Genomic DNA, 12,814 nt, shown 5'->3' with positions numbered 1-12,814 from the left:
AATTAAAAAGCCTACCTAAATGTTCACATGTTTTCTGAAGCAAAGGGCTGGGGATGTTAGTGGAGGAACCTTTTCCCATCTATCTTGACTTCACCTTTTTGTACCGTTTTCAACGTTAATCAAGGTAGGTACAGTTTACTGTACCTGGTAGTTACTGTAATCAATACATAGCATATCAAATACGCCCACAAAAGCAATTGTGCATTGCAGGGCATTTTGGGGATATATTATTGAAACGGTCAAATATTGTACATATTTCAAATGATTGTCTGTTCACAGAATTTGGTTTGTAAGGAAAAATATAATTTCTGCCATTTTCTTCTAATGATTTTTTAAAAATAATTTAATTTGAAAATTGTATTAGGTTTCATTGGCAGCTACTGACACATACGTTTTTGCATAGCGTTACTTGTGCGGATTAATTTGACAAAAGTGATTAGGCCACCTAATAATTGCATACTGAATCAATGCATGTGCAATAACTACAAGTGTGGTACAATAGATTACCATGTTTGTAATCATGTTTTCATTTTATTTTTGTCTTGCAATGCTGTTTTCAGAATGTATTTGCTAGAATCATCATAATCGTATAAAGACACTTCAGTTGATCTTGCAATGCTTCAAAGATGCAGGTTTAGAAAAATCTCACACCCCATAACCATAGCTGTTGACTGAATATAATTTGCTTCAATCAATCAGCATGTGATAATGGTTGTATATTCTTCATTTGGAACAGGAAACGAATTAGAAATATATCTTGATAAGAGACACATGATACTCAATGGTTCAATGCGTAATCTAATCTATTGATGAAAAAACAACTGTTCATCAGTGCAGGAAAGGCTGCAGTATTGTCCCTGGCCATCACTTGTAACCAAGTGATGGAAAAAGTATCCAATTGTCATACTTGAGTAAAAGTTAAGATAGAAAATGACTCAAGTAAAAGTGAAAGTCACACAGTAAAATACTGCTTTGAGTAAAAGTCTAAAAGTATTTGGTTTTAGATTAATCAAAAGTAAAAGTATAAATCATTTCACATTCCTTATATCAGTGGTTCCCAAACTCTTTGGGAATGCAAAACTCTGCGTACCCCCTCTAGCGCCAGGGTCAGCGCACTCTCAAATGTTGTTTTGCCATCATTGTAAGCCTGCCACACACACACACTACACGGTACATTTATTAAACATAAGAATGAATGGTGAATTTTTGTCACAACCCTGCTCGTAGGAAGTGACAAAGAGCTCTTATGGGACCAGGGAACAAACAATATTATGATAATAATCAATAATTTTGCTCTTTATATAACCATCTTAGATATAAAACCTTATTTGTTCATCGAAAATGGTGAATAACTTACCGCAGGTTAAAGAGAAGTGTGTGATTGAAAGGATGCACATAACTCTACAATGTTGGGTTGTATTGGAGAGAGTCTCAGTCTTAAATCATTTTCCACACACAGTCTGTGCCTGTATTTAGTTTTGATGCTATTGAGGGCCGAGAATCCTCTCCCACATACAGTTGAAGTCGGAAGTTTACATACACTTAGGTTGGAGTCATTAAAACTCATTTTTCAACCACTCCACAAATTTCTTGTTAACAAACTATAGTTTTGGCAAGTCAGTTAGGACATCTACTTTGTGCATGATACAAGTCATTTTCCCAACAATTGTTTACACACAGATTTCTTCACTTATAATGCACTGTATCACAATTAAAGTGGGTCAGCAGTTTACATACACTAAGTTGACTGTGCCTTTAAACAGCTTGGAAAATTCCAGAAAATGATGTCATAGCTTTAGAAGCATCTGATAGGCTAAATTACATAATTTGAGTCAATTGTAGGTGTACCTGGGGATGTATTTGAAGGCCTACCTTCAAACTCAGTGACTCTTTGTGTGACATCATGGGAAACTCTAAATAAATCAGCCAAGACCTCAGAAAAAAAATTGTAGACCTCTACAAGTCTAGTTCATCCTTGGGAACAATTTCCAAACGCCTGAAGGTACCATGTTCATCTGTACAAACAATGTTACACAAGTATAAACACCATGGGACCACGCAGCCATCATACCACTCAGGAAGGAGACGCGTTCTGTCTCCAAGAGATGAACGTACTTTGGTGAGAAAGTGCAAATCAATCCCAGAACAACAGCAAAGGACCTTGTGAAGATACTGGAGGAAACAGGTACAAAAGTATCTATATCCACAGTAAAACAAGTCCTATATCGACATAACCTGAAAGGCCACTCCGCAAGGAAGAAGCCACTGCTCCAAAACCGCAATAAAAAAGCCAGACTACAACTTTTGCAACTGCACATGGGGACAAATATCGCACTTTTTGGAGCAATATCCTCTGGTCTGATGAAACAAAAATAGAACTGTTTGGCCATAATGACTTGTTTTACTGTTTTATGTTTGGATGAAAAAGGGGGATGCTTGGAAGCCGAAGAACACCCTCCCAACCGTGAAGCACGGGGGTAGCAGCATCATGTTTTGAGGGTGCTTTGCTGCTGGAGGGACTGGTGCACTTCACAAAATAGATGGCTTCATGAGGAGGAAAATCATGTGGATATATTAAAACATCTCAAGACATCAGTTAAAGCTTGGTCGCAAATGGGTCTTCCAAATGGACAATGACTCCAAGCATACTTCCAAAGCTGTGGCAAAATGGCCTAAGGACAACAAAGTCAAGGTATTGGAGTGGCCATCACAAAGCCCTGACCTCAATTCCATAGAAAATTTGTGGGCAGAACTGAAAAAGCGTGTGCGAGCAAGTAGGCCGACAAACCTGACTCAGTTACAGCAGCTCTGTCAGTAGGAATGGGCCAAAATTCACCCAATTTATTGTGGCAAGCTTGTGGAAGGCTACCCGAAACGTTTTACTCAAGTTAAACATTTTAAAGGCAATGCTACCAAATACTAATTGAGTGTATGTAAACTTCTGACCCACTGGGAATGTGATGAAATAAATAAAAGCTGAAATAAATCATTCCCTCTACTATTATTCTGACATTTCACATTCTTAAAATAAAGTGGTGATCCTAACTGACCTAAGACAGGGAATTGTTACTAGGATTAAATGTCAGGAATTGTGGAAAAACTGAGTTTAAATGTATTTGGCTGAGGTGTATGTAAACTTCCGACTTCATCTGTAGGTACGTGGTTGCAAAGGGCATCAGTGTCTTAACAGCGTGATTTGCCAAGGCAAGAAACTCTGAGCGCAGCCCTATCCAGAAATCTGGCAGTGGCCTCTGATTAAATAAAATTTTCACAGAACTGCTTATTGTAATTTTGATGAGTCTCTCTTGTTCAGATATTGTTGAGTGGACTGGAGGCAGGGCATGAAAGGGATAACGAATCCAGTTGTTGTGTGTCGTCCGTTTTGGGAAAGTACCTTCGTAATTGCGCACACAGTTCACTCAGGTGCTTCACTATATCACATTTGACATTGCCCGTAAGCTTGAGTTCATTTACACACAAATAAAATCGTACAATGATGGAAAGACCTGTGTGTTGTCCTTGTTAATGCAGACAGAAAAGAGCTCCAACTTCTTAATCATAGCCTCAATTTTGTCCCGAACACTGAATATAGTCCCGGAGAGTCCATGTAATCCTGGATTCAGATCATTCAGGCTAGAAAAAACATCACCCAGATAGGCCAGTCGTGTGAGAAACTGGTCATCATGCAAGCGGTCAGACAAGTGAAAATTATGGTCAGTAAAGAAAACTTAAATCTCATCTCTCAATTTAAAAAACGGCGTCAATACTTTGCCCCTTGATAACCAGCGCACTTCTGTATGTTGTAAAAGCGTTACATGGTCGCTGCCCATATCATTGCATAATGCAGAAAATACACGAGAGTTCAGGGGCCTTGCTTTAAGAAAGTTAACCATTTTCACTGTTGTGTTCAAAATGTCTTTCAAGCTGCCAGGCATTCCTTTAGCAGCAAGAGCCCCTCGGTGGATGCTGCAGTGTACCCAAGTGGCGTAGGGAGCAACTGCTTGCACGCCCGTTACCACTCCACCATGTCTCCCTGTCATGGCTTTTGCACCATCAGTACAGATACCAACACATCTTGACCACCAATGTCCATTTGATGTCACAAAGCTGTCCAGTACTTTAAATATATCCTCTTATGTTGTTCTGGTTTCCAGTGGTTTGCAGAAGAGGATGTCCTCCTTAATTGACCCCCCATAAACGTAACGGACATATACCAGGAGCTGTGCCAGGCCAGCCACGTCTGTTGACTCATCCAGCTATAACGCATATAATTCACTGGCTTGTATGTGAAGCAGTAATTGTTTCAAAACATATCCTGCCATGTCCCTAATGCGTTCTGAAACAGTGTTGTTTGATGAAGGCATTGTTTGTATAGTTTTTGGGGCCTTTTCCCCCAGCATTGTCCCAGCCATATCCACGGCAGCAGGAAGAATTAAGTCCTCCACAATAGTATGGGGCTTGCCTGTTCTATCCACTCGAGAGCTCACCATATAAGATGCCCCTTCTAGTATCTGTTGCGTTTATACATGTCTTACTACTCAAAAGTCATCTTTATTCTTGCTCAAAAAACTCCAGTGGCTTATTTTTCAAATTGTCATGTTTCGTTCCTAAATGTCTGCACAAGAGTGAAGGTTTCTGGCGAGAGAGTAACGGTTAATGTGATTAGATGTTAAATATTTCACTAGTCTACCTGTATTTGACATTGTGTTGTTATTTTGCTGAACACTAGATGGTTGAATTTTATTTTTGGCAGTAAAACGAGGCTACTTAGGCGAGAGAGAAAAAACTCACCCAAATGTATAGCCCCGTTGGAAAATATAAATTTACAGTTTGAAAATGTGAAGAATAAAATAAATAAAATATATATATATATATTATTATTTTTTAAATGTGAATCACATGTTTATTTGGCGTATCCCAAACGGCATCCAGTCTAGCTACTTTTAAAGCTTGTTTAAACTATATCCCTTCACCGAGTTACACAGAACGCAGTAAAAAGATAATGGAAAACAATTCAGCCATTATCACATTAAGCAACATTGGTGTTACCCAGCAGTACTATAGAGCAGCTGACTCTTCCTCAACCCTTCAAAAACTAAAGAAGCTAACTGTATGTGCCCATGGAATGGTACAGGGGGAAACAATGATTGCCATGTCTCTGTACCTGGTTCCTAGATGGCCCAGTGGATCCAGCTGCAGAAATTAGACTCCAAGTACCTGGAGCAGTTGGACCAGCTGTATGATGATACTTTCCCCATGGAGATCCGCCAGTACCTCAGTGCGTGGATTGAGAGCCATGACTGGTGAGTGAGCAGCAGTGGCTGACTAGGTCTGTCATTTACACAGTCAGTATGTGTAGATGTGTTCAAAGGCTGTGTACTGTTCTCATAATTTAAGGTGCTGCTGTTTGTTAATCTAGGGAAGGGAGGGCAACTGGCTTCCAGTGGATCAATCCCCCCCCCCCCCCCCCCCAAGAAAATATGTAAACTTACTGTTGAGAGTTAGAATAGTATAAAATGCCCAAGGTGCAATTTCAAAATGTGTTTGTGTAAAAGCAGATTCTCTTGTTATTTCTGTAACTGACAGTCATTCAATTAGCCCATGTCAGCAACAATTATTTAGTCTAGCAGACAGCTAATTTACCAATCTATCTAAACTTGTCACTCTCACTCAAATATCATATTAAAAACTGCAATAACTTCTCTCCAGCCTATGGCAAAATATGTAGAATGTAACGAGTGCGCTGAGAGACGGGAAGCAAGTACAGGGAGCGAATGTTTTAATGAGTAAAACAAAACAAACAACACACCGACATGAAACAGAGTAAATAACACCTGAGGAAAGAACCAAGGGGAGTGACAGATATAGGGAAGATAATCAAGGAGGTGATGGAGTCCAGGTGAGTGTCATGATGCGCTGGTGCCGATGGTAACAGGTGTGCGGGATAATCAGCAGCCTGATAACCTAGAGGTCAGAGTGAGTATACGTGACATAGAATTGCAGGAAATGCATGGGTAGATGAAAGCCTGCGCCAACTACCGTAATAAGAAAAGTAAGAGATGTATCCAGGTTGACACTTTCGTTGTTGTTGATGTGCATGTTCTGCATGTTCATGTGTTATGTTCTGTTAATTACTGATGTCCCCTTTAAGGATGGAGCACCCTTGGTCATGCGCAGTGTTGTTCTGTTATTCTGGTACTAACTCGTTTGAGTTAATGTGAAGCTCCAGTTCAATTACTTGTATTCAGAGTCTTTCTTATTATATAAATAAGTACTACGTGTTAAGACACTACAATGGCGACGAGGATGATTACCTGCAGTGTGCATCACGAATACAGATGGAGCTCGTAGGAAGAGAGGAAGATTTTGACCCTGTAGCACAACAGTTAGCAAGCAGTGAAGACGAGAGGAGAGCTGACGAGAACGAGGCGGCAGATCAAAGACCCGTGGAGCCGGAAGTAAAGAGAATGGCTAGCATCGGGAAAGTAGATGTGTTTGATGACACGCAAGAAAACTGGGCAACTTACATTGAACGACTGGAACAGTACTTCATTGCAAACGACATTGCTGATAACAAGAGAGTACCAGCGTTGTTGAGTTTAATTAGACCAAAAACGTACAATTTGCTAAGAGATCTGACTGCCCCTCTGAAGCCCTCAAATAAAACATTCACAGGTGATTTCGCAATATCTCCACAATCTCCAATCACCTAAACCACTCCTCATCACGTTTCCACAAGAGAGATCAGAATGGGGGGGAGGGTGTTGGTACATATGTAGCAGAGTTGAAGAAACTCTGAACATTGCCAGTTTGGAGAGAACCTAAATGACACATTAACGGATAAATTTGTTTGTGGACTGAAACATGAACACATTCAAAAACGTTTGCTCACAGAATCAGAGCTCACGTTTGCAAAGACGGTTGAAATTGCTGTGGCTATGGAAATCGTGACTAAAGATGCATTTGAGTTGCAAAGTAAAAGAAGTACTGACCTGTCATATTTCCCTGCACAAGTTTTCACGCAGCCGACAGCCCCCCGTGTAGCCGAAAAATGCAACAGGTGTGACAGATGGTCACAGAGCAGAAGACTGACGTTTCAAAGACGAAATTTGTCACAAATGCAGTAGAAGGGGGGACACATTCAAAGAGCATGCAAAGCAAAATTCAGTCACAAAAGGAAAACTGAGAAAATGAAAGGGTCTGTGAATGCACGAGCAGAGAACAGTGGCAGTGATTCAGATGAACGATTAATTGGTACAATGGAGTTAAACACAGTGACTTCTCCCAGCAGTAGCATAATAGGGGTGACACCAGATATCGAAGGCAAACCCCTCAAAATGGAGCTGGATACAGGATCTGCAGTGTCTAATTTCCACTACCGTCTACAATGAGCACTTTAAGGCTATGTTGCTGAAGACCTACTCAGGAGAGAGATTGAGCCCAATGGGGGCGTTGCAGGTCAGAGTGCGTTATGGGGGGCAGTTACACCTGTATGTGGTGCCTGGAACTGCCCCCCCCCCCCCCCCCCCCCATTATTTGGCAGGGAATGGCCTTCAAAAATAAAGTTGAACTGGTGTGACTTGAAAATGCTACACACGTTCCAGTCCAAAGAGAAAGGCACAGACCAAACGCTGGAACACTTGCGGAAGAAATACAACACAGTTTTCAGTGATCAGATGGGAACAGTAAAAGGCTTCACAGCCAAACTTATACTAAGAGATGATGCAACCCAAATTCTGCAAAGCCAGATCTGTTCCATACTCCGTGAGACCAAAGGTGGAAGCGGAAATCGATCGCTTGCAGGATACAGGGATCCTGACAAGTGGACAGAAGCGAATGGGCCACACCCATAGTTCCTATTGTGAAGAAAGACAGGTCTGTTAGAATGTGTGGGGACTTCAAGGTATCTGTGAATTCAATGTTGCATGTGGACCAATACCCCCTACCACGTCTGGATGACATCTTTGCTGCACTAGCTGGTGGGAAACACTTCAGTAAAATCGATCTGAAACAGGCTTACCAGCAGCTACCGGTTGAAGAGAGCTCCAAACAGTACCTGACAATAAACACACACAAAGGTCTATACATGTATATCCACCTGGTTTTTGGCATTGCATCAGCCCCAGCCATTTGGCAACAAACTATTGACCAGATTTTGCAAGGAATCCCAGGAACCCAGTGTATCCTGGATTACATTATCATAACAGGACGCACCGACAAAGAGCACCTGGCTAACCTGGAAGAGGTCCTGAAAAGACTGAAAGAGTATGTTCTACAGGCAAACTTACAGAAGTGTGAGTTCTTCAAAGACAAGATTGTCTTCTGTGGACATGAAATTGACTGCAATGGATTGCACAAAACACAGGACAAAATCGAGGCAGTGGTACAGGCACCACGACCACAAAATATCACAGAAGTGAGATCTTTCACGGGACTGATCAATTACTACAGAAGATTCCTCCCAAACCTTTCAGCAGTACTCCAACCTCTAAATCAGCCCCTGGAAAAGAATAGGACATGGCGGTGGACAGAGAATTGTGAAAATGCATTTCTGGAGGCAAAACGGCTCATAACATCTGAACAGGTCCTGATGTATTACGACCCTGAAATGCCAGTGAAGTTGGCTTGTGATGCGTCCCCTTATGGATTAGGGGTCGTCCTTTCACACACACTGAACGATGGGTCAGAGAGGCCAGTTGCATTTGCATCACGAACATTGAATGATGCAGAGAAAAACTACTCACAAATCGACAAAGAAGCACTGGCACTAGTGTGGGGCGTCAAGAAATTCCACGCATACCTATATGGCAAGCGTTTCACACTGGTTACAGATCACCAGCCGTTGCTTTCCACTTTCAGTCCAAAGAAAGGCATTCCGGCAATGACAGCAGCCAGGTTACAGCGATATGCCCTGTTCCTTGCCAGTCATATGTATGACATTGAGTTTAAGCCGTCATCCCTCCACACAAATGCAGATGGATTTTCCAGACTGCCGTGTACAAGAGAAAGACAAAGGAGGGTGAATGCAGTGGACATGTTCCATACCGCTCAGCTCGAGGCACTACCGGTCACAAGCACAGTTATCAAACAGGAGACAAGGAAAGATGTGACCTTGTCAAAAGTGTACACCTACACCATGTCAGGATGGCCAGCTACTGGCAGAAAGGAGCTGACTCCGTATTTCCAGCGGAGAAACGAAATTACAACATACCAAGGATGTTTGATGTGGGGAATGAGAGTCATGATACCCCAGAAATGCCAACATCTAGTATTGCAGAAACTACATGAAGGTCATATTGGAATTGTCAAAATGAAGCTGCTCGCAAGGAGCCACTTCTGGTGGCCAGGTCTGGATCAACAGATAGAAAACATTGTGAAGAACTGTAGCAGATGTTTGGAAACCCTTCACATGCCTGCTCCTGTCCCAGTCCACCCATGGGAATGGCCCACAGAGCCATGGCAGAGAATCCATGTGGACTACGCTGGTCCCTTTGAAAAGCACATGTTTCTGGTTATACAGTAGTTGATGCCCATTCCAAATGGCCAGAGGTGTTTTGCACCGACTCCTCCACCTCAGCTCAGACGATAGAATGTCTCAGATCAACTTTGCACGCTTCAGTTTGCCGCTGCAGCTGGTAAGTGACAACGCACAAGCTTTTGTAAGTAACGAGTTTACAAGATTCATGTCAGTAAATGGAATCAAACACTCAACCTCAGCTCTGTACCACCCTGCCACCAATGGGCTGGCAGAATGCTTTGTGCAAAGCCTAAAGCAAGGACTCCGTGCAGCAAAACGAGACGAAGGGACTTTGCAAACAAAACTGGCCAAGTTCCTGGCCTCCTACCGAAACACCCCACATGCCACGACAAATGAAAGCCCAGCCGCACTGATGTTCGGGAGGCCTCTCCGCACACAGCTGGACATCATGAAGCCAAACAGGCGTAATGAAGTGCTGAACAAACAAGCCAAGATGCTTTCCGGTGGCCGGGAGCGCCATCTCCAAACAGGACAGGAAGTGATGGTGCGAGACTACAGAAGAGGAGGGAAATGGACAAGAGGGAACGTACACGCACAAACGGGACCCAGAACTTACCAGGTTCAAGTGAGCCCAGACATAATGTGGTGGCGTCACATTATCCAAATGCATTCTACGGAAAACAGCACAACAATCGAGAGAGAACAGGCACAGAGAGATCTTGAGAATGACACACAGGGAACTGTAGAGGACGGTGGGGCAGTAAAGAGACCCCAGGCAGAAAGAAGGGAATGTGTTGATGAAGGTGCTGCTATAGCAGAAGCTATAATGGAACAAGCACACACTGAGGATGTTCAGGAGCCTCCAGACAATCCGAGGCGCTACCCAGAACGAAGGCACCGTCCACCAGACAGACTAGACTTATAAACAAACAAACAAAAATGAACTGTTCAAGTTCAAATTAAAAGATTCAAAATAACTACAACAAGTTCTGGGAAATGTTTCAGTTGTGGTTTGGTAAAAGTAACTCTGATTGTATAAGACAAGGAATGTTATGTTCTGTTAATTACTGATGTCCCCTTTAAGGATGGAGCACCCTTGGTCATGCGCAGTGTTGTTCTATGTTATTCTGGTACTAACTCGTTTGAGTAAGTGTGAAGCTCCAGTTCAATTACTTGTTTTCAGAGTCTTTCTTATTATATAAATAAGTACTAAGTGTTAAGACACTACACTGTGTTTCCGTGGTCTGGTTGCTATCATTTTAAATGATAACAATAGATTTCAAAATCCCGCCCCTTTTGGTTGACACCCTGCAGGGACACGGTGGCAACCAGCGTTTCCCTGGCGATGGTCCGTTTCCATGACCTCTTGGGCCAGTTGGACAACCAGTACAGCCGCTTCGCCCTGGAGAACAACTTCCTGTTGCAACACAATGTACGCAAGATTAAACGCAAACTGCAGGTAAGGCCAGTGTGGAATGTGGATTGACATTAATTTACAAGGTATAAACACTCAGGCATTGGCTATTGAGTATTAATCCATAAAACTGGTGCTTAAATTCTAAGAGCTCTGGTCTGGAGATGCTGTTTTATTGTCAGATCAGGGCCAATCAGGATTGAGGGTATCAACAATGTTTCAAGCTGATGTAATGACAAAAATTACACTACATGACCAAAAGTTTGTGGACACCTGCTCGTCGAACATCTCATTCAAAAATCATGGGCATTAATATGGAGTTGGTCCCCCCTTTGCTGCAATAACCTCCTACACTCTTCTGGGAAGGCTTTCCACTAGATGCTGGAACATTGCTGCAGGGACTTTCTTCCATTCAGCCATGAGCATTAGTGAGGTCGGGCATTGATATTGGGCAATTAGGCCTGGCTTGCAGTCGGCGTTCCAATTAATCTCAAAGGTGTTCAATATAGTTGAGGTCAGGGCTCTGTGCAAGCCTGTCAAGTTCTTCCACACCGATCTCGACAAACCATTTCTGTTTGGACCTCGCTTTGTGCACGGGCATTTTCATGCTGAAATAGGAAAGGGTCTTCCCCAAACTGTTGCCACAATGTTGGAACATTGTGATCTAGAATGTCATTGTATGCTGTAGTGTTAAGATTCGTGTTAAGATTCCCCTTCACTGGAACTAAAGGGCCTAGCCCGAACTATAATAAACAGCCCCAGACCATAATTCCTCCACCAAACTTTACAGTTGGCACTATGCATTAGGGCATGTAGCGTTCTCCTTGCATCCACCAAACCCAGATGGTGAAGCGTGATTCATCACTCCAGAGAACGCGTTTCCACTGCTCCAGAGTCCAATGGCGGCGAGCTTTACACCACTCCAGCCGACGATTGGCATTGCGCATGGTGATCTTAGGCTAGTGTGTGGCTGCTCGGCCATGGAAACCCATTACATGATGTGCCCGACGAACAGTTCTTGTGCTTCCAGAGGCAGTTTGGAATTTGGTAGTAAGTGTTGCAACCGAGGACATATGATTTTATGCGCTACTCACTTCAACACTCGGCAGTCCCATTCTGTGAGTTTGTTTGGCCTACCACTTTGCGGCTGAGCCGTTGTTTCTCCGAGACGTTTCCACTTCATAATAACAGCACTTACAGTTGACCAGGACAGACATTTGACGAACTGACTTGTTGGAAAGGTGGCATCCTATGAAAGTCACTGAGCTCTTCAGTAAAGCCATTCTACTGCCAATGTTTACCTATGGAGATTGCATGGCTGTGTGCTCAATTTTATACACCTGTCAGCAACGAGTGTGGCTGAAATAGCTGAATTCACTAATTTGAAGGTGTCCACATACACAAAAGTATCTTGAGGTTCTTTAAGCTAATCATTAACCATTGTACTGTTTGAGTTTTCAAACACGATACTGGCTATCCAGTCCTTTGTTACATAAGCCTTTGATTTAGCAAACGTAAAGCCGCTATATGTACGTTTTTGGGCGACCCAACCATATTCACATAGAAATGTGAGGTATAGATATGCCATTCTCATTGAAAGCAAGTCTTAAGAAGTGGTAGAGCTGTTCTATGTGCACTCTTTCTATGCTTCTCATGTATACGTTTAGTTTTAGCTTCTTTTACTTTCGGATTTGAATCCCAGCTTCAAACAGCTGAAAATACAATATTTTTAGTTATTGAAAAGATATTTCACAAACTGAAATTAGAATTTTAGCAACCAGGAAAAAATGGCACAATTTCTGCATATTGCACCTATAATGTTTTATCTGGTTTGGTTTGCAGGTTGTTTATAATCAGGATAGCAGTGATATTTCCTTTTTATAAATTACAATTCCAAGAGGTAGCAACTAGCAAGTATGTGA

The 12,814-nt window shown here is 42.4% G+C and overlaps 1 protein-coding gene across 1 annotated transcript in view; it reads left to right on the top strand.

Annotated features, from left to right (window-relative positions):
• Window positions 1-12,814, top strand: part of LOC109865728 (signal transducer and activator of transcription 1-alpha/beta) — a 33,597-nt gene continuing 20,783 nt past the window's right edge. Inside the window, exons 1-3 of the mRNA XM_020454126.2 lie at window positions 1-124; window positions 5,176-5,303; window positions 10,793-10,937. Of these exons, the coding sequence (XP_020309715.1) occupies window positions 5,176-5,303; window positions 10,793-10,937 (273 nt within the window). The 5' untranslated portion in view covers window positions 1-124. The remainder of the gene's footprint in view (window positions 125-5,175; window positions 5,304-10,792; window positions 10,938-12,814) is intronic.

The sequence above is a fragment of the Oncorhynchus kisutch genome, linkage group LG2 (genome assembly GCF_002021735.2).
Source record: "Oncorhynchus kisutch isolate 150728-3 linkage group LG2, Okis_V2, whole genome shotgun sequence".
In the NCBI taxonomy this organism is placed as follows: domain Eukaryota; kingdom Metazoa; phylum Chordata; class Actinopteri; order Salmoniformes; family Salmonidae; genus Oncorhynchus; species Oncorhynchus kisutch.
The sequence above is the reverse complement of the archived record's forward strand: the minus strand, read 5'-3'. Positions and strand labels throughout refer to the sequence as shown.